Source organism: Mesoplodon densirostris, chromosome 6, assembly GCF_025265405.1.
Source record: "Mesoplodon densirostris isolate mMesDen1 chromosome 6, mMesDen1 primary haplotype, whole genome shotgun sequence".
In the NCBI taxonomy this organism is placed as follows: domain Eukaryota; kingdom Metazoa; phylum Chordata; class Mammalia; order Artiodactyla; family Ziphiidae; genus Mesoplodon; species Mesoplodon densirostris.
In genome coordinates, this window is record NC_082666.1 from 22,242,066 (window position 1) to 22,264,603 (window position 22,538).

Here is a 22,538-nt window from a genome sequence, read left to right on the forward strand (position 1 = left end):
TAGGTGGGAAGGGTGTGCACATATAAGATGTTGTGGCTAGTACCATTCGAGATTGCCCAGGAGACCTGGGTTTCCTCTTGGCCACTGACTCCCTGTGGGAATGACCCCTCATGGGGGTCTCAGCTTCCCTACGAACCCGATGATCCTGAAGGAATTTTTCAGTCCTAGAAACTTCTGTGTAGCTCTGAAAAGAGTACTGGCGGCAAAAGGGCTTTGTATAAGGGGATATATTCGCCTTTTTATAACAATACTATAGGGGAGAAACGTCACAGTGGATTTGAATTGATTACATTTAAGTCAGGCGGCTCTAGGGGAGAAAACAACCCAGAATGGGTCAGTGGGTTAACAAATAAAAATTTTTTTAGAAAGCCAGTACACAGCCGTAAAAGGAGTCAGTTTTCCCAGTAATCCTGGGAGGGAGATAGTGCAGGATTCTTGTTCCCATTTTACAAATGAGGAAACTGAGATTCAGAAAGCCTAAGTGGCTTGACTCTTCTGAAATCGGCCAATCATCGCCGCCCTAACTTCACCTCACTTCCCGGTTCAGAGTCCTCAGTGAGGTGGCGGTCCCGGGTCGGTCCAGCACCAAAGGCGGGTCAGGCAAAGCTGCTTTAAGTCACGCACCACTTCCGCCTGCCGGGGGCCGGCCGGGCTCAGCACCCTCCACGCAGGTGCTTCCCGAGTCACGAGCTTCACTCGGGGGCCCAACCCTCCTCCGGCTGATTGGTTAGCTCTTGAACCACTTCTGTCCTCTGATTGGTTATTACCTTTTCGGCTCTCCAACACAGCCTAGACCGACCGGATATTGGGGCAGGGTTTCCGCTTCCGTCTTCTCCCTCCTCCCGCTAGATATCAGTCGCCACCACAGCGGCTGCTGCCGGGCGCCGAGTTGCGTGGTCGGTTGGTGTGTCTCTCAACGTCGGTGTTCGTGCTGTTGAACTGCCCACCATGGCTGAGTTAGATCCGTTCGGCGCCCACGCTAGCGGCCCCGCGCTGGGGAACGGAGTGGCTGGCGAAGAGGACCCTGCCGCGGCCTTTTTGGCGCAGCAGGAGAGCGAGATTGCGGGCATCGAGAACGACGAGGCCTTCGCTATCCTGGACGGCGGCGCCCCCGGGCCCCAGCCGCACGGCGAGCCGCCGGGGGGTCCGGGTGAGTGCGGGCGCGTTCGGGGCGGGAGCACTTGTCCGGAAACTCGGCCCGGAGCGGGTCTGAGAGCTCTGTGTAACTCTTGTACCTCGCTGAGCGGGAGGTTAAGGAGGATTGCAAAAAGGAAACGGGACCCCGGCTCAGTCATGCAGAAACGCAGGCTCGGCAAGCCTGGTCCGTTCTGTGAGTGTGTTTGAGCGCTCCCGGGCACGGGCGGGGGAAAAAGTCAAGGAAATAGGATAAGCTGAGGAACCCGAAGAAGCCCGTTCAATGCAGGGATCTTTCACTGAGCACTTGCTGTGCCTTGAGCCTGGCCTCAGAGGCACAGCCGCATTGGCGCACTTTGGCCAGACTTACAGGCCAGTCTGAGCCTAACACAGACCAGTTAGTAGGAAGGAAGGCCGGAAAAAGAAAAAAAAAATCGTGGTATCGTTTTCGAGACAGAAACGAAAATGGCAATGCAGTTCAGTGTTTCAGCACTTAAGGTGTACAGAATGTTGGGTGAGGGGGAGGAAAGGAGGAGTGAATAGGGAACGCGAGAAAGACGGTCTAGCCCTGGAGAAACTCTGGCCAAAGAGGGCAAGAGTCTTACCGCTTGTGGAACGTATCACTGCTAGGACTTCCGGAGCTCTCCTTCCTCTGGGAAGAGCTTTGGTAGGCAGTGTTACCTAAGCAGAACCTGAGATTAGCCTGGATCGGTCTTCCAGGAGGTGAAGGGAAAAAGTAGTGTGGCCTTTCCCCAGCCAAGCTCCAGCAAAAAAGAGAAAGCGAGCACGTGGCAGGCTGCCAGTCTGACTTCTGAATGCCTTACCTGTGTGCAGTGCTTCGGATTATGGCGGTAGGGGGAAAGGATGAGTCGAAGAGACCTTTTTAATCGTATAGGGAAGTAGGAAATGAGCTAGAAGAAACGGGACGCGGCTTTTCATTTCTTTAAAAAACGTTCCAACTAAGGGAGAATAAGGTACAGGTGGGACAGATAGGGGTGTTTATGCTACCCTAAACTCAGACCTTAAGGGCCTAGGCAGGTAACGTAAATGAGAGAAACATGCGGGCTGTGAGATAATAAGGAGTATTGGAGACTGCGGCTTTGGTGCACTAGAGTAGTGAGTGGTCTTCGTAAAACCGTTCGGACTCCGAAATCTCAGTCTTGAGCCAAGCAGAACCTGTTTGGGGAGTGGGGGTGGGGAGACTGCTAGTTTGCAGCCTGAATTTTTATACTACATCATGTTGCCTCCTGAGCAAATCAGTTGCCCAATAAGAATTTACAGGAGAATGGGTAGTGTACCTGAAAATGCAATTTATAGCAAGCAGGTTGGGCTGAAATAGGCTGTGTCTGGAAAATGAATTTGGCTTTAGGTGATTAGGGTTTCTTTGTTGTTGTCGGGAGGTCTTCAGCATTTGCCTGAGAATCGTAATATTTTTAGATCCTTCGTTTATCTCACTCATTGAATAGAAGGAGAAAACTGAGTCCTGCAGAGAAACGACTTGCTTAAGAAAAAAGGGCAAGTTAATAGCTGAGCGCCAAGTCCCCCCACCTTAGACTGTGCCATAGTCTGTTGCAGTTGTTTAAGCAGGGGTGGCCTGGGATAAGAGATTGTCATTTCTGAAAGGCAGTTGTGGTTGCCCTGGGGAGGACAGTTGGGGGTATCAGGACTCATAGAAGACTGTCCTGATTGAAGGACGGTGTTGACTCTTGCTCACTGTTGTATCCCTGGTGCCTAGCAGGGTGTCTGGCACACAGTAGATAGAAAGGAATGTGCAAAAATGTCAGGTACAGGGGTCCTGTATAGAACCAGCAGATCTTGGTGATGGGAGGGGTAAAAGGGAAAGAATAGAGCTGGACACACAGATCCCTTGTGCATCAAGCTTTCAGCAAAGGGAAGGAAGGGATGATTGCTGACTTAGTTCCTAGGAAGGACTTTCTTAGTGAACTAAGCATTTAGTGACTTAAAGCCAGATCTCTGACAATGTAGTTGAGGTTGGTAATAGTGCAGTGGTCAGAAAAAAAATAGTGCAGTGGTCAGCACTTCCTTTGAGGACTAGAGCACTAGTTGGACACTTTATCTTCTCTCTTTTTCTCTTTTCTTCTCTCTCTCTAGGGGTTAAGAGTCTGTGCTGTCCTAGACTGCTTGAATGTGAGTTTAGCTTTGTGGTCTCAGACAACTTACATAACCATCGCTGCCACTGCCCTGCCTCAGTTTTCTTCTCTGTAAAAGGTGCGGATACACACCACACAGGATTGCTAGGATTATATTGGAGAGCACCCGTAAAGTGCTTACACACAGAACCTGGTATGTTATGACTACACACAGTCCCTGCCTATTATTCCTTGGGAGTGAGGTGAGAAAGGTGTTCCAAAGCCTATAGGCTTTGGGGTGTACTGAAGACACAGATTTTAGGAGGGAGCTCTGTATCTGATGTGTTACCATACAGAGATATATAGGCAGGAGGCACTAACAGAGATTGAGGAGAGAGGAACATACCTAAACTCCCCCAGCCTTGGGGAAAACTCCCATGGAGGAGAGGCTAGGCCTGAGCCTTGGATGACACCCTCAGTTGTTAGGACATCCGGAGAAGAACATTAGTTTAGAGGTGGGAGGTAACCAGCTGAATGAAGTGGCTTGGGTGTACTGAGTAAGAACAAACGGTCAGGAAAGAGGCAGCCCGAGTCCAGAGCCGAGGAAAAGCCCTCAGTCGTGAGGGCTGAGGATGGAGGAGGATAAGAGAGGTGATTAAGGAGTTACTGAGAGAGTATGGCAGTGAGGCACTCATCGAAGGAAGAGAGGTGCATAAAGGAAAGCTTTCTGGAGGTGGAGAGTAATTTTCTTGGTAGCAGTGGTGGAGGGAAGTTCGGGGAAATTGCATCCATGATCCTTAGTGATACTGCACATTTGCTGTGCCCCAGGTTCTCTGTGTACTTTCAGATCCATGCAGTAACTCTGCAGGCAGAGTGGTAGTGTCATCCTGTTTCAGGTGAGAACTGATGGTTGTGGAAGTTAAGCAGTGTTCCTAAAGTGGCAAGCTAATGCATGACTCCACAGGAGTTCAGACCCAGGTCTGCTTGACTTCCATTGGTTGGGGAACATGGGAAGTTGAAGGTGGGTTTGGGATAAAGAGTCTTTCATCTCTGGAAACATTCTGGCTGGAGTTTCTGTCTGGAGTTTCATCTCTGGAAACATTCTGGCTGGAGTTTTGTCTGGAGTTCTAGAGATGCCCTAGAAAGTTTCCTTCTGGAGCATCAAGTTGGTTAGCTTAGTTGTCCTAATAAATCAAGGCCCTGGGTGGCCTTTCTTCTTCATGTTTCTATAGCAACAGATGATCCTTTGATTTGAGCCAGTTGAATGTCAGTACAGTAGTACAGTAACTAATAAAAGCTCAAAACACTTGCCAGTGAGTCTGGATGAGTCTTCAGAGCTAAAGGACAGGCAACATGTGACTTAGAAAGAGCTATGGGATGAGAATTGCTTGTGATGTTGTGTCTGGAGTAGTGACCAAGGTCTCTCCTACTGACAGTGGCCCTGGGTTGAAATAAATATTAACTGGATAGTTGGTGTGTTAGTTGTAATATATTAACCAAAATGTAGGCCTGGCCAGACAAGCCATTGTAGGCCCGAAGATTTAAAATTATCTCACTTTTTAAAAATAGTATTTACTTACTTATTTATGGCCGCGTTAGGTCATCGTTGCTGCGCATGGGCTTTCTCTAGTTGTGGCGAGCAGGGGCTATTCTTCGTTGCCGTGCACAGGCTTCTCATCGTGGTGGCTTCTCTTGTTGTGGAGCACGGGCTCTAGGCGTGCGGGCTTCAGCAGTTGTGGCTCTCAGGCTCTAGAGCGCAGGCTCAGTAGTTGTGGCGCACGGGCTTAGTTATTCCACAGCATGTGAGATCTTCCCGGACCAGGGCTCGAACCCGTGTCCCATATCTCACTTTTTAAATTTTACTCAAAAAAAATAAATTCCAAGTGGATTAAAGAGAGGCTTTTTGCTTTTTTTTTTTTTTTTAAGTACCAGAAGAAAAGTGAATATTTATCTTGGAGTAGGAAAGGCCTTCATCATAAATGCAGACAGAGAAATCATAAAGGAAAAAAAAACTGATAGTGTCTCATACAAGTTAAGTAGTTCTAGGCATTAACTATTGTAAACCATACAAAAAGATAATGGGGAAAATATTTGCAATGTGAGAAAACAAATAATACAGAAAGAATACTTAGAAATCAAAGGATAGCAGAAAAATGGGCAAAACTCAGGCAGTTTAGTAAAGAAGAAAATCAAATGTCAGGTGATCACCTCACAGAAGATTGGCATAACAAAGCCACCTTAAGGTTTTTTTTCCTGCTATCAGATTAGCAAAAATTTTAAAACACGCTAAAACTCAGTCTCTAGTATCAGTGAAGGTCTGAAAAATGGGGCACTCGTGTTGATGGTGGAAATACAAATGATGAACCAAAGGGGGCAAATGGCTGGTGTTTAGAGGTCTTTAGAATATATATTCTGTGATCCATCAGTTCTATGTCAAGAAATTTATTGCTGAGGAAGGATTGAATATGCCCCCTGCAAATACTTTTATTAGTTTTTTGCTAAATTTACATTTTCAAAACTTGATAGAATACTTTAAAAATCATAGGGATAGGGCCTCCCTGGTGGCGCAAGTGGTTGAGAGTCCGCCTGCCGATGCAGGGGATACGGGTTCGTGCCCCGGTCTGGGAGGATCCCATATGCCGCGGAGCGGCTGGGCCCGTGAGCCATGGCCGCTGAGCCTGCGCGTCCGGAGCCTGCGCGTCCGGAGCCTGTGCTCCGCGGCGGGGGAGGCCACAACAGTGAGAGGCCCACATACCGCAAAAAAAAAAAAAAAAAAAAAAATCATAGGGATAGGTGGCACAGAAACAACTTAAAGTAGAAAAAAGCCACTGACAAAAACTACAAGAAACTCATTTTTGTACTTGCATAAATAAAGCATAGGAGTAAAACAAGTAAGGAAATTAAGAAAAGTACGAGAAATATGTTGAAATGATTGATAGATAACCAGCAAGTGAAACATGGATCAGAGCTGTGATGGGTTTGTAAGTGCTTAGATCCTGTGGTTTGTCTTCATGCCTCAGGTTATCAGATGATCCTTCCTCTGACTTCTTGCTTGCCCAGGAATTGCACCACTTTTTAAATGCTGATTATCTCATGATACATGCATTTAATGTTTTTCTTATATATCTTAAACAAAAAATAAATTTAAGAGTGAAAATACTGTCATTAGTTATCTGCCCCTTCAAGAACACCTTACTTACCTCTCAAGGAACCAACCCTACATGTATTTTAAGGTCGTTTGTGAAGTGCTGATACATACAGATTTGTTGTGAGGATTAAACTGAATGTAGAGAAAGTGTTTAACATTGTGCCTGGCACATTGGAAGCAGAAAGTAGTAGGTGTTTTCATACTAAAAAAGTTGAGAATTTCATGATGTAGATGAATGGATTACTAAAAAGCATCTGTTATAGGAGTTGTTTTGCTGGAAGAAATTTTATGTGTATGCATTAGATAAAGTAAAAAAAAAATAGAAACCAATAGGCTGAGTAATGAAATTATGTGGCATTTTCTTCTGTCTCCATTTTCCTTTTTTTAAAAACAATGTTTTGGTATCAAGGAGGCATGCTGGGGAATGAAAGTTTTCAGTACTCCCAAAGCTAAGAGGAGGGTAATTGGGAGAAGCAAGAGAACGAGGTTGATTTGGAAAATAGGCGGTTCAAGTTTGGTTTAATTAGTTAGGAACCAAGAAAACTGGAGTGGTTTGATGAAATCTTTGCCTGTTCAAAGGAAAGAATGCAGCTGAGAGCACCCTGCCTCTGGCTTCTAGGAAAACCTCTGATGTTTCTGAGGTCCTTGTGATGGTGGCCCACACTAGCTGCTCTGCATTCCTTTTACTCCTTGGGTTCTTGTATCTTTTAGGTTCATCTCTTTTCTCCTCTTCCCTCTCCCATCCCATGCAATAACATGGTCATCATAGTTTGAAAACAATTGGACAAAATACTGGAAGTCCTACATAGTAGGCAGTAAATACGGGTGAACCAACAGATAGAGAATACATAGAATATGTAGGTGGATGCTGCATTTTTATGGTGCCTGTATTGAAGCTTTCAAGGGGAGGCAGAGCAGCCACTCCAAAGGGCTGGCGTGCAGCCTGCTACAGGCTGTCTCAGTGACGGCTGTTGGGTCAGGGCATGGGTTAGAAACACATGCTTATTGGGCCAATCAGGTAATTGAATTAGTGACACACAAAATGGGTTTAAAAAAAAAATGGGACTAGTGGGGACTGGCAAATTGTTCAGAGCGTGCTGCACGTAAAGGCTGCCTTCATTTAAGGAATGCAGGCCCAGTATTGCCAGATCTTCTGTCTGCACACCCCCCCACACACACACTGGGAATCCTGATTTTGTGAAATTTCCTGATTTAGTGCTTTGTATTTTAAATAAAATATGTTCAGCCTGTGGACCACCATTTTGTACTATATGGATTGATAATCTCTGGGTCTTAAGACATTTTTCATATTTCTGAGATGGACTTTCTCATTTAGCTCTTGAACAATTAATTGTGCCAGTAAGATCAGATTGTATACAATCTGAGTTTTTGTAACTTGCATCCTTGAAAACACTAATTTAATTTGGTACGCCCAAATCTTACTGTTCTGGACTAATTCCAAGTAGACTAGAGGAATTAGCAAGAAGTCTCAACTGTAGACCCTCAGGTGCCAAACCTATTCTAGCCAAAGGATGGAGAGTCCTGACCCCAAGAAAGCACCTTGGTTTAAATATGAAGCTGCATATCTCTGCTCGCTGTGAAGGATTCCGGGCCACCCTTATCCTTTGCCTTCTCTAGAACTTTCATAGAGAAACTGTTGCTCTGTGAGGCTCTTCTGCCGGGCTTCTAAGTGTTATCTCTAAGCCAGAAGACAATTACCAAAAGCTTTTGGACAGATTTGTCCACATTTTGGGGAAGTCATTTGTGTAAGCACATCTTGATTTCATTAAATAGAAAGTTGTCCATTGTTTATCTGGTACCTAGCACAGGGATAGTATTTAGTAACTTAGAGTACTTACAGCACTGTTTCATACTCTGTAACCCTTTGGCCCAGCACATGACCAGCCCTGATTGACAGATTGAAATCTTATGTCTTGCAGATGCCGTTGATGGAATCATGAATGGCGAATACTACCAGGTACAGAGTACTCTGATTATGTTGCATGATAGTGTTGAGAGTCTTCCTTTCCTGTGGTTTGAATTGACTGACCTGGAAGGGACCCTACTCCTTTGACTTTCCTGGATGTATTAGTAACTGGTATGTTACCTGCCAAAGTGGAAGGATTTGAAGAGAGGTGACATTGATAGAGTAGTCTTTTAAAATCTGATTGACCTGGCCCTAGTGTTACCAACTTTATTCTCAAGAAATGACCCTTCATGATGATGGCAGTGGTGGTGGCAGTGGCGGCTAATTTAAACACTGTGCTATGTAGTATCAAGCACTGTTTATACTGAATTTTCTTTAATTCTCACAACAATCTGAGGGACCTGAACTATTGTTATTCCCATTTACAGATGAATAAACTGAGGCATACAGAGGTTAAACCAGGAGTCTAAAAGTAACAAAGGTAGTATGTGGTGGGGCCAGCATTGGAACCTTTTAGCTTTTAGATTGTCTTGAGGGTGGGGGGTGGCTGGTATTTGTGACAACTACCATTATTTTCCCTCTGTATCACTGAGTTTTTGGTCACCAGCCCAACTTGCATTGGCTTAAATAGAATTCACTAGCTCATATAATTGAAAGAACTCTGAGATAGGCTAGGGGTCCTCGGGCCTGGATTCCGACTCAGTTCCTCTAGGACTCTGGTTCTGCCAGCTGAGTGTGCAGTTTTATACTCTTTCACGGTGGCAGAATGGCTACAGCACTTCCAGGTCTCACATGTGCATGTCATACAATCTAGAACATGGAGGTTTCTCCCAACCACTCAACAAAAGTCCTATGTTTCCCTCTTGACCAGATGGAAGTAATCACTAGCCTGGGGAAATAGCGTGGTGCTTTGCTTCTGCCTGGGTTTCTGCCCACCCTTCAACCAGTTAACTGTCAGGAAGGATGAGATTAGTCTAATTGGTTTAAGCCAAAGGTGGACTAACTTTTGCTGTAAAGGACCAGATAGTAAACATTTTAAGCTTTGTGGGTCATAAGGTCTCTGTCAACCTGTTCTGTTGCTGTAACATGAAAGCATCTGTAGACAGTATGTAAACGAATGGGCATAGCTCTGTTCAGTAAAATTTAATTAAAAACAGGTGGCCGAGCTGGCTATAGTTTCCAATCCCTGGTTTAGAGCTTGGTCTTTAGAGTGAGATGGAATGGGGTTCAGTCCTGGCTTTATCCCTTACTAGCTGTGAATTTGGACATGTCATTTCTCTGCACCTCAGTTTAATTCCCCGACTGCTGACATGGGAATAAAAATTTGACTTGCAAGGTGTTTGGGAGATAAAGCTTTTATGAGGCTGAAACATGGAAAGTACTAACAGTAAGTTAATTACTAATAAGTACTACTGTAAATAATTTTCTTTCCATCTTTATTTATAGTCTGGTTAAGTTAAGCTGGTAATATTCCCTAGTTCAGTAGGTGAAATAATTCTGTAAAGATTAGATTCTTTTTGACTATCAATTTATTTATTAGCTCCCAAATCTTAACCACTCTAAGGAACCTGTGTGTCTCCCTCCCCTCCCCATATGCTGTGACTCACATTGGCCTGCCTTTTTTTTCTTTGGTGTGACTGTAGTAACTATACATTTTCTTTTGGACTCTCTTTTTCCTAGAATTCACTATATTTTGATTAGGTGGTATTAAGTGTACTTTTCCCTGTATTGTATAATAACATTTAGAAGTGTCAGGTTCTAGGCCTTGCCGTGCTGTGTACCTTTGTTACTTTGAAGATATCACAATCTCTGTGTCAAGTAAGGAAACTAAAACTGATCACACTGTTTCCTAGTAAGTCCATTACTCACTTCCCCAGCTTTCCTATCTCCCACTCATGTCCCATTTATTAACAGGATAAGAACTACTCAGGCTCCCTTGTGGATTGCAAGGATTGAGCGCATAATGTTGAAAGCTCCCTATTGGCACATAAGGTGGTGGTGGTGCTCGTAAGGTAATCCTTTACATTTACCACAGCCATCAGTGTTGCACATAAACAGCGGTTCTAACTTGGGTGAAGTGCGTTTCTGGGAGGAGGTTTTGGTACTGATAGAGCACAACTGTGTTTTGTGTTAAGGAGAGTAATGGGCCAACAGACAGTTATGCAGCTATTTCACAAGTGGATCGATTGCAGTCAGAGCCTGAAAGTATCCGTAAATGGAGAGAAGAGCAAACGGAACGCTTGGAAGCCCTTGGTAAGGAATCCCTTTCTGTCTTTGGGTATCTGTTTTCAGTGGAATAGTTGACCTTGACTCTACTTTTATTCCTTTTTAACATGAACTAGCCATAATGTCCTTGTACAGTTTTGGGGAAGGTATCTTTCCCAACAAGGTCACAAGGCCACCACGTGGAGATGCTTAATCACAGGCCGCTGTGCGGGGATTCAGGCAGCCCAGAGAGCCATAGTGTATCTCTCCTCTCAGGAAGGGCAGAGTGGTGCTGTGGAAAGAGCCTTGGACTTGGAGTGGAAGACTGGGCTCCATGCCCAGCTGTAACTTACCAGCTCTGGGCACTTGGTTGCTCAAACCTTACAGAATCTGTTTCTTCATCTGTGAAGTAAGATCAGTGTTATCAACCCCAAGGGTAGTCTGAGATGGTATTTATGAGAGTGCTTTGTAAACCTGAAGGTATTATATCCATGTGAGGGTCTTCACAGTCCATTTACCATTTGAAGGCTGAATTTAAAGTAATGCTTGAGAGGAAAATGTGAAGGATGTTAGGTAATATGTACGATTTGGTTTTCTTACCCTAATATCCCTGTAAGTTTTTACTTTTTATGGGTGAGGAAAGTGAGGATCAGAGGAAGAGTAAGTTTTTGGATCGCCACGGCTAGAAGTGGTAGAGTCAGAATTTCAGCTTAAGTCAGCTCTGCTTCAGAATCCATACCCATCCCTTCAGCCGCATTGCATTTAGTGTACGCCATCTCGAGGGGCAGGCCAAGCCTGAGAATCAGTGCCAGCCAGCCTGGCCTTTGCTGAAGAGCCTTCTCCGTGGAGTGTCAGCTGTTGGTCAAGATCGGGAGAAACTTGGTATCTGTACATGTGGGTTGGAAAGGTGTGGCAGAGGTGGGGGGGGGTGTTATCCAGAGGGTATTCTTTTCTCAATTTTTTATTAAAATTTCAGACACAGAATAGAGTAAAACAAACATGTGTGCCCCTTCCTCCAGATTCAGTAATGAACATTTTGCCATATTGAGTTGTCTTTGTATAAATGAGGCATGTATGTGTGTGTTTTATACACTCACATGTGCATACATTTATATGTGTATTGTGAATATACACATAATTTTTTTTCTGATCCACTTTAAGATATAGACACCACCACATACATCGTGCCTAAATATTTTATTTTACATCTAGAAATAGCAACATGCTTCTACGTTACCACAGTGTCAGCATTATTATTCCTTCTTGGGAATCACTGAACTAGTGAAAACATGACTCAGATGGTGTAGAAATAGGAAAAGACACCTAGAAATAGGAAAGGAATTGACCCAGATAATACAGCCAATTAGTGTCTCTCCAGCCCAGTTTCTGTGGCTTTCAGAACAGAGGGCACACTTATGTTTTTTTTTTTTTTTTTTTTTTTTTTGCGGTATGCGGGCCTCTCACTGTTGTGGCCTCCCCCGTTGCGGAGCACAGGCTCCGGACGCGCAGGCTCAGCGGCCATGGCTCACGGGCCCAGCCGCTCCGCGGCATATGGGATCCTCCCAGACCGGGGCACGAACCCGTATCCCCTGCATCGGCAGGCGGACTCTCAACCACTTGCGCCACCAGGGAGGCCCCACACTTATGTTTAACCTTTACAGCAGTATCCAATAGTAGTTTCTTTGATGATGGAAACGTTCTGTATCTGTGCTGTTCTGTATGGTAGCCACTAACTGCATGTGGCTATTATGACTGAGAAACTGAGTTTTAAATTTTATTTAATTTTAATAAATTTAAATGGCCACATGAGGCTAGTAGCCACTGTACTGGATAGCGCAGCTTTAGAAAGATGAAGATAGGTCTTCATGGTGCAAACAGCCTTGGTCCTTGCTTGTTCTTCTTTGAGCATCTCTTCTAAGTAGACTTAGAGGTAAGACTTAGCAGGTATTAGTACTACTGGAGTCTTTTTCATGGTGCAGAACCCAGCTTTATCTTTTCTCCTCCCCCAAAGTTTAGCAAAGTTGTCTTCTCCATGGAGAAGCGTACACTTTGGTGTCTGGAAAAATTGCATTTTCTTTTTCAATTATCAAATTGGGCCCTTTGGGAATATTCCATGAAGTTCTGTTTTCTTAACTCATGTTGCTTTCCTGAGGGAAGTCAAACATTTGGCCTCGTATTCCAGTAGAATCGAATTAAACTGGTCCATGAATTAGGTGTTTCTGTAGTTTCACCTTTTTCCCTTGCAAGAACTGTGAGAAAGTGCAAGATGCTAAAAATAGAGAAGCAATGTCCATGGCCTTAAGCTTAGCTGTGTGCTACGTTTTCCAATAATTTTCTGTGAACATTAATGTGTATGGCCAGAGAAGACAGCTGTCAGCGTACCCTGCTCTCTAAGAGGATTTTTCACCCTCTCCTCTCCCTTCTCCCTCCCAGATTCAGAGACGCTGTATTACAGCTTGGATCTTTGTTCCATCAAGCTAAGCGTTTAAGAATTCTAAATTCTTATTGCCATTGTCACTTCATAAATTTATAAAAGCAAGAAGACGATTTAAAGGAACTATTTTATGCAGTAAAATGATCATTAGACTATACAGAAAGAAAATACTCTCCAATCAAAAAGTAATTCTTTGGAAGTAATTTCACAACTCTTGAAAAGGAGACCTTATTGTTTAAAGTTTTTTCAGTTTCTTGTCCATAGGACACTGTTGGCCCACAGCATCTCTCCCTGCATCACAGCACACTCCATTCCACATACACTTAATGCCATGGACAGACACACATCACAAGTTTACTGTGTATACTTGAGTCATCAGTGGAAAATTTGAGTGAAATAATTCTCCTCCTGAGCCAATATGTCACCTTCTGATAAGTTAGATAATAGGGTAAAAAGTTCTTTATAATCTGAAACTTTGGGGGAGTTTCTAGCTGCTACTAGGTTATTTCTAGTTGTTACAAAGTCTTCTGCAGGTTGTTACTACAAGACCTTTCTTGCAAAGGCCCTAAAATTGCCCCTGAATGTTTACTTTCTTCCCTTAAAGAGGTTGTTTGCTTTGTACTTTGCTCCTCAAGGACACTCATTACATGTTGGACTCTGGCTCTGCACTGTCCAGACTCTGGTCTGGATCACTGATGCCCATCTGCTGGTCACATCTGTGACTGTTGCTGGGCCTGCCTCCCTTTCCGTCCCTCGTCCCTCTCTTTGGAGGCAGCACAGTGAAGTAAGAATGTGTGAGCTTTAGAGTCAGACCTGGGTGTGAATCTTGGCTCTGCCACTTATTTGAGAACGTTACTCAAACTTGCGGAGCTGTAGCTTTTCTCACTGCTGAATATGGGACTAGTTTACCTTCTTGGGATTGTTGTAAAGATTAAATGAAATGTCTGTAAAACACCTGCCAGAGAGGACATCCTTAAGAATGTGCTTAAAGTTTAGGTATTAGGGTGACTTCCGGTGTCAACTGTGGCAAAAGTATGACCTGTATTTCCTTCTCTCTACCATTTACTGACATGTTTCTTTAGCTTAGTATCTTAGGGAAACTCGTATTTAGTCCTGAGAAACTTTGTGGGTGAGAATCCAATCTGGCACACCTGCTAGGTGTGCATTTTCTCTCTCACCTAGAGCCTTTTGGATAGCTGTTAATGACGACCCTCACCTCTCCCCCCACAGTTCTCCGATTGGAGCTTCTCCTTTAGTTCTGCCCTAGCTCTGCCACCAACTCGCTCTGTGGCCTAAGGAGGAGTAGATATTTTGTGCTCCCCTCAATTCCATCTATACCCTACTGTTTCCTGGTTCTGGAATCATCTGTACCTCTGATCATTTTTCTCATAGCTCCCTGCTTCATAGATGTGCATCTACCATTAATTGTCCAACCTGTGTGGAATATAGTTTGTGAGGAGATCTTATTAAAAGATTATCTCATATTAATAGTCCACCCTGAACTGGCAGCATCATTAAAGAATCACCTGTAATTGCTTTTTCCCCAGTTGGTGTCCCAAAAGCCTTTTTTAAAATTAAAAGTCAGTATTTCCACCTCTCCCCCACCTCAAAAAACCCCCCAAACTAGTGATCCACTAACATATAGGTAGGTGGACTGGGATAAATGGTGGTGAAACACTTTGAGTAGAATTGCTGAGATTGAGAGCTGGACATACAATCAGGGAAAAGAGAATTTTATCTTCCCTCCCGACTGTTCTCCCTCCAACACCCACATGCACCCGCACACAGCATGAGATTAGTAAGCCCAAATACACGGTGAAGCGGACTTCAATTTGCATTTCGCCTCATTTGTATCGTCTTTCTTTTCCTTCCCTTCAAAGATGCCAATTCTCGGAAGCAGGAAGCAGAGTGGAAAGAAAAAGCAATAAAGGAGCTGGATGAGTGGTATGCGAGGCAGGACGAGCAGCTACAGAAGACGAAAGCGAATAACAGGTCAGTCCGCATTGCTTCTAGAACAGCTCGTTTGCCAAGACAAAATCAGGTCCGTTTCCACCAGCCAGTGTAGGTTTTCAGGTGCCACGTCTTTTAGGGTGAAATGTCTTTGCAGGTTTTCAAAAATATACTTGAGGGCTTCCCTGGTGGCGCAGTGGTTGAGAGTCCGCCTGCCGATGCAGGGGACGCGGGTTCATGCCCCGGTCTGGGAAGATCCCACATGCCGCGGAGCGGCTGGGCCCGTGAGCCATGGCCGCTGAGCCTGCGCGTCCGGAGCCTGTGCTCCGCAGCGGGAGAGGCCACAGCAGTGAGAGGCCCGCATACCGCAAAAAAAAAAAAAAAAAAATATATATATATATATATATATATACACACTTGAAACATAAGGGTTACAAGTCTCTTGGATCTTGTGAGAGTAATTCAGCCCGTTTTTTCGCCACACTAGTTGTAGTGCGTCTAGCTCTGCAGCTGAGAGTTTGGTTAGTGTGCACTGCCTGTAATGGTATGATTCTGCAGAAGGAAGTGTCATCTCACGGGATCAAGTCCACATGTAAGAATGTAACCCTGGAATGAAAGGCCACTTTCATGACTATTCGAGGATCTCAGTACTTTGGAGGTGATTATAGACTCAGTCATGTCGCATCCCCTACCTCTGAGGGCTGCTCCCCAAAGGGTCCAGTAGCAGGGATGTGTGTTTCGTCATTAGGTGGCCAAGATTTTCCAACACAGTGACTTCAGAATTAAGGGTTCTCTGGGTGCTTATTACCTGTGTCTGAGAAAAACCTTGAGGTGACTTTTTAAAAAAATGCTCTTTTCAGAATTTACTCACTTACTGAAGGTTAAGTAGTTGTAGGGAGTAAACAGTGTCATTCTCCTTCACCACCGACCAGCAGCTGTGGTCTTTAAATGCTCCATGCTCAGAGTCCACTTGGAAGCAGCTCAGAGAGAGAGATGGGGGCAGCACTGCTCGCCTGGGCGCAGGCCAGTGGGCTTGCTTCCCCTGCGAACTCGGAACTGGCTTTCACTTCATAGTCACTCCACCCACTTCAGTGTAAAAGATAGGTTAGACTCGGCCTGGGGCTATTTGTAATTTTCATGGTAAAGAGCCTTGGGTCCTTGTTCTCAGAGGCAGGAGTGGGTTTAAGTACCCTTGTCTCTGGCAGCTCTTAAGTGGAAATCTGCCAGAAGAGAGGGAGCTGACCTCTTTGCCAGACAGTTTCTGCCATTGTGGGGCGGCTACGGCAGAACAGATGGACTGTTTGTGCAGCAGCCTTCAACTACCTGTCTCCTGTTGCCCGTTCTTGGTTCTGTCACTGCTTCGGGTGCCAGGCTTGAGCCTCTGTCCTGGCCACCTTCCGGTGGGGCATGCGTGCCTGTCAGGTTCCATTTGAAGTTTTGTGACAAGTATGCTGGGGCTGCCCTCTGGTCGGGGTTGAGTTGCTGAGGGTAGTAGCGTTAGCTTCTGGGGGCTTCTGCTGTGAGATTGTGGTCAGTTTGAAGTGCTGACAGGTCCAGGCTCCTTTATCCTGTGCTCATTCAGGATGATTTCCCCCAGGTTTCTAAAGAAGGATGGATGGGTGCTTTGTGCAGGAACCCTGTGAGGCCCCGTTTACCCTGGCGAGTTGCCTCAGGCCGTGCATCTGCTCTGAAGTACTTGGTAAAACCAGGCTGACCCTCCACGTGTGGAGTCCCCTTCCTGCCTTGCCTGAGGGTTGCTGCTTTCAGGCCCCTCTAAATAGGTGGAAGGGCCAGCTGAGTTTTTGTGTGTGGTTTCCCTTTTGTTCTGGGGCTGTAGCCTCGATGGGGCCGTGCTGTCCTGTCACCAACAGCTCCTTCCACTCTGGCTATTAGCTGCAAAGGGGCAAAAGCCTGACAGCAAGCTTTTGTTGTCTCAGTAATGCTTTGAACAGGAGTCATTAAACCTTTATTCTCTCCCAGTAGAGGCAAGCACAAGTTGAAATTGACTAGGTTTAGCCCTTTGTGTAAACTAAAAGGATTATGAGTTGACAAGCTGGCCTGCCTTTCCTTTCCCTCCCACTCATTGTGCCCACAAACTAGTTCTCCTGCTGACTTATTTGGAGTTACAATCAGGCTGTTCTTTTTGCTTTCTTTAAATTTCCACATAACACCTCCTATGTATAAACCAAAATGGGAGATAAGCAAGGGTATGTGTGAGTTTAAAAATAAAATTACTAGAATTTCCCTTCAAATAAATATGGGAGCTTAGGTTAATGACCAGGCATGACTGTCCTTAAAGCGTCCCTCCCACTCCTGTGCCCCAAACTCACTGGGCAAAGGAGAGGGTAAGACTCATTGAGGGAGGTTCCCTGCCCACCCACGCTGGATGAGGGGGGCTGGCTGGGCCCAGGGATTCAGCCTGTCCCCTGCTTTGTGAACTTGCCCACCCAGCTTGCCCCCCTTTCCTTCTTGTCCCAGAGTTGCCATTTAGGTCCGTTCCCGTGTGAGAGTGAAAGGGGGATGAAGTTCTGGCTTCTGGGCTGTACACAGTCAAAGCAGTCGAGTCTGGCAGGGACTGAGCACACTGACGGTTGTGTTCAAGGACACACAGTACACCAGAGCCAGGACCCTTGTCTGCAGGTCTTCTCACTACTTGCCTCCAGCTCCTCTTTTTTCAAAGGTGGGCATTTTGAAATGACCATCTATATTCCCAGGATACTGGCAGTTGGTCCCGGCTAGTCAGTGTGGGGAAGCAGTAGTCGGATAATCCAAGATTAAGCTGGCTTTGGGCCCTAGCTTTCCTGGCGTCTGGCAGCGTTTGTGCCCAGTGGTGTTTACTGAGGCTGGCAGGAAGGAGGCGTGGCTTCCCGAGCGTGCACCAGCTGGGGAGCAGCAGTAACTTACGGTGGAAAGAGCCGCCTTGGTTGTCAGTTCTGCCACCCCTGTTGCTACTTGTTGCCAAACAGGTTGCTTCATCTCGAGGCCTCCCTTCTCTATCACATCATCTGTAAAGTGCGGGGAGAACACTCAGCATCCTAGGTTGTTTGGGGTTGAGGATGGAATGGACACAATGTCTATCAGAGGGCTCAGCCCGTAAGTGGGTGTCGCTGGGGTAAGGCCTGGGGATGAAGCTGGCAGCACTCACTCTGGAGAATCCCGTGGGGAAGGCCAATAGGAAGCCTCACCTGCTGGAGCGTCCAGTGCTGGAAGCCTCGCTCGGTTAGGATGGAGCCTTGGGAGCAGCTCCCCAGAGCACAGTCGTGCCTCTATTGTGGATTTGAGATGTTTCTGCTTCTCAATGTTCTCTCTTTTTTCCTGCCTGCTTGCCTGCCTTTTGGACCTCTTGCTGTCTAGGGTGGCAGATGAAGCTTTCTACAAACAACCCTTCGCTGACGTGATTGGTTATGTGTATGTTGCAAAACTAATTCCTTTTCTTGTCTTGATTGTTCCTACTTTCTGTTTATAGTTAATGCTCCTTTTATGTCACAAGTTGGTTTGCTTTTAAAAGTATTTCAACTCTTAGGGGGCTGCTTAAGAGTTGATAAGCTGGGGGAATGTTCCATTGATTGTCTCACAGAACCACGACTCCCTGCAACTCTAGTTGCCATTTTTCATTTTGGGGTTTGGAGGGAAGGAAGCTCACTCACTTTCAAAACGTGAGTCATTCGTGATCTCGTGACCTCGTGTGGGAAGGCGTTGGGACTCGGGGGGGGGGGGGGGCTCTGACCTCTTGTTGCTGCTGCCACTGCTGCCTCCCTGCCCCAGGTGGGAAGGGGGAGTGTCCCCACCTGGGGACGGGGAAGAAGCCCTGGGTTAGGAGCCAGTGCAGGCAGCATTTTCTACACTGGGTTCCTTTGAAGAATGTGGGGTTGGGGCAGAAGAGTCAGCAGAGGGGCCAGTCTCCCGTGGGGTCTGTAATCGTTTCTCTGTGGTCTCATACCAGAAATTGTTGTTTAGTGGCCAGCTTCTGATGCCCTGTCCCCCACTCTGGCATAAAGAGACCCCCAGCTTTGAGGTCGAGATAGCCAGAGCTGTCTGACACAGGCCACTGTGGCTTTTCCTCGTAAAGAAAACTGCAACTTCTCTGGAAAAGTTTTGTTTTGGTTTAAGGATTTCTGTTATCAAAGCAGTATTGCTGAATTGCTTGTTTCCTCCTTGAAAATTAGGACTAGCCTTTTGATGTAAGGGAGATGAGGGTGGAATGAAGGAAGTGAGGAACTTGTGGGAAGAGTAGACAACAGGCTGAGGTCTGTACAGCCTCTTAGGGCGCATGACCTTGAGCCCTTCATCCCATTAGGATGATGGGTTAGGATGATGGGTTTCCTGGGCCCGTGGGTGCATTTGCAATGAGACTTGTGAAATGCTGGACTTACAGGTGGTGTTGGATTTACTTTTTGCACATTCTCTCTGGAGTAGAAATGGAGACTGGAAAAGTCAAGTCTGGGTTTGCTGGGCAGCAGGGTGGCCCAGCAAAGCCAGCCGCACGTCCCCAAGAGTACAGAGTGGCAAGGGCATGTCTAGCTTACTGACCATCTGCATTGAGCTCATTCTCATTTTCTGTATCTGACCTAAAGTTTTTCTTGTTTCTTTTCTTCACCTTTAAGCACAAACATAAACCATCCTTGCTACAGCCTAGAACAGTTAAGTAAACCTTTCTCACTGCCCCTGTGTGTGCCATGAAGTCGCAGTGTTGTAGTGGCTCTGGGCTTCAGCGGTGTTTGCCACGGCCATCCCTGTGAGAGTGCCACCCCTCTGTCCCCACAGACCAGTCATCTCCATTGCTTTCGCTTTGCCCGTGATGCCTGTTGGAGTAGATGAAGTAGTGTGTCTTCCTTCCTCTTAGCATTGTCTTTTTAGGCTGTAGCTCCTACAAGTTAGTTCCCAACTGGGGATGGGCTGACCTTGGTGTGAAAAAATGTTGGAGCAGCATCCTACCAAAAAGCAATTCACACTGCTTGGCTCTCGGCCATTGGGCGCCCACCCCTGCCAGAGTGCCCTGAGAGGCCCATGGTACCCGGCTGGAGGGAAAATGGCAAACTTTTGGCTGAACTGGAGAATGTCCTAACAAACCCCTTCCAGAATGGCTTTAGATGGCTTTAGTCTCTAGTGCTTGCTAGCATGGGAGCTTTGTCTTGAATTCCTTTTGATCTGCCCTGTTTCTCTCCAGCCTTAGGAATAAATCCAGAGGCTATTGTGCAGTGACCTGTGGGCTTCTTTGGAGGTCTCTAAATTTACTTGAAACTTAGTACAGCCCAACATAAACTGCTGTTCAAGTTCTTGGCCAGCCTGCTGCTTTGCCCTTGCTAATGAAGGCGGTGAGTAGCTGGCTAAGGACTGGCTTTTTAAATTCTCTGTATCAACAGAGAGAGTGAGTCCTGAACCAAACACCTGTATTCCAACATTTTACGCAGCAGTCCGGGCACCCTGTGCCTAGGAAAGCTGGCCATGTGTCTGCTCCCGAGTCTGACCTGGGCCAGGGGCTGTTCTTTGGAAAACCAGAATGCCGCTAAGTCAGGCATAAAGAGGCAGTTGCTTTCATAACAGGGCAGCTGCCAGGTAGCTAACAGGGATTCTACATTAAACCAACATCTTTTGTTGTTGCTTCCAGGGCAGCAGAAGAAGCCTTTGTAAATGACATTGAAGAGTCGTCCCCAGGCACTGAGTGGGAGCGGGTGGCCCGGCTGTGTGACTTTAACCCCAAGTCCAGCAAGCAGGCCAAAGATGTCTCCCGCATGCGTTCTGTCCTCATCTCCCTCAAGCAGGCCCCCCTGGTGCACTGAAGAGCCACCCTGTGGAAACACTACATCTGCAATATCTTAATCCTACTCAGTGAAGCTCTTCACGGTAATTGGATTAATTATGTTGAGTTCTTTTGGACCAAACCTTTTGTCTTTAGAGTTGATCGTTGTTTGTGATTGCATGTTTCCTTCAACTGTGTTGTCCCTGGCATTCAAAGAGGAGGGAAGGCGGCGGAGGAAGGGAGGGGAAGCCTCCCAATGGCAGCCTCAACCTGTGCTTTTGTGCATTATTCTGAGAATAAATTTCTGTTTCAGACAATAAACAAACATGAAGCTTCATTATTGACCACAAGATGTGCTGCAGTTGGGAGTGAGGTTGGTGAGGAATTTCCCTTTATCCTTTCTAGGGCTGAGGCACAGCCACTGGGTGCCAACCCCTGCCTTGAACTAAAATAGCTCTGCGTTTCTATTGTCTATAGTAGGAGTCTGTGGAAGTTTCCATTGAAAAGGGAGTTCCTTGGCTAAAAGTTAACCCCTCATTGCCCACCAAAGATAGAGCTTTGAATCACCCTCTCCCAGGTGGCTCTTGTTTGTAACCGTCCCTTACTGTAGGATCTTGGATAGTATATTTCAGCAGGGGTCTCTCTGGGAAATAAAGCTAATGAGACCCTTACTCCTTTGGATTCAGCCAGTAAACCTGAGTCAGGATGGCATGAATGTGGCTGGCCCCATTAACTCTGAATCCCTGTAGCACACATTGGGATCTGTGCCATCCTTAGCACTTTGCTAATATTTCTATTGTCAAGTCCTTCATCTAGACCTTGCTGGCCAGTACAGTAGCCACAGGTGGCTATTTAAAATACAATTCTAGTCCCTAGCTCCATATGCTCTGTGGCCACATGTAGTTAGGTAGCATTCGGATTGCACGGGGCAGATTATAGAACATTTACGTCATCATAGAACGTTCTGGACCACACTGATCCACACAGTAGGTGCCTGTAGGAGACTGTGTTCCAGTCAGGCATCAAAACATTCATTATTTGCTCTCAGAACCTGTCACATTTTAGGTGATGGTTCGAGTGACTGATAAAGCCATATTTCAGAAATCTGCTACTAATGGTTACCTGATACTAGTCCAAGTTGGAGATTGATGTAAACACCTGTAATGCCACACTCAGGAGGTCTTGCCATTGCCAAGAAGGAATGTCCACCATCTCTCCTATGGTAAATTATGTCTGGAAGGGAGAGGAACATTTACTTTTCTGCCTACCTTCCCCTCTCCAAGCTTCTTAGTTGGGCATTCCTTGATCTGGCCCACATTTCTGGCCTCTTTGCTATTCCTCCCCTTTAGCCACCTCCACTTGTAATCAAGCAATCACTTGCTGTCGTTCACCAACCATTAGTTGCTTCTGGGCCTTGCTAATGCTCTTGAAAATGTTGAAATCTGGTTTAAGAACTAGCTGAAAGGCCACCTCCGTAATGCCTTTCCTTTCCCCTGAGCTCCCATGGCCCTCTACATGCAACAGCTTACCTTTTGATATTGTCTTGGTGTCATCTGGACTTGTCTTGCCTCCCACACAGGATGGGCTTCTTGAGGGTGGATGTGGCAGTTAATCAGATGTCAGTAAAGTCTGACTTTCTCGAAATCAAGAGGTGACTGGATAATATGACAAAAGTAATGCTATATGCATCCAAGGCTAGGTTGTAAAAGGCAACACAGCTTACGGCTGGTTTGTTGGAACACAGAAGCTGGTAGTCCTTGAGCCACCATGTAAAAAGCTCTACAATCCTGAAGCCACCATGCTATGAGGAAGCCCAAATCAGCCCACGTGGAGAGACCTGGAAACTACAAGCAAAGAGAGATGCATGGCCAGCCCTATTCCAACCTCCTATTCCAGCTCCAGCCACTGTC

The 22,538-nt window shown here is 46.0% G+C and overlaps 1 protein-coding gene across 1 annotated transcript; it reads left to right on the plus strand.

Moving 5' to 3' along the window:
• Window positions 1–824: 824 nt before the first annotated feature.
• CLTA (clathrin light chain A) lies at window positions 825–20,965 on the plus strand. The gene is made up of 5 exons (XM_060101116.1): window positions 825–1,150; window positions 8,313–8,350; window positions 10,435–10,552; window positions 14,819–14,930; window positions 20,497–20,965. The coding sequence occupies exons 1-5, from the start codon at window positions 949–951 to the stop codon at window positions 20,666–20,668; spliced, it is 642 nt and encodes a 213-aa protein (XP_059957099.1). The 5' UTR covers window positions 825–948; the 3' UTR covers window positions 20,669–20,965.
• The last annotated feature ends 1,573 nt before the right edge of the window (window positions 20,966–22,538 follow it).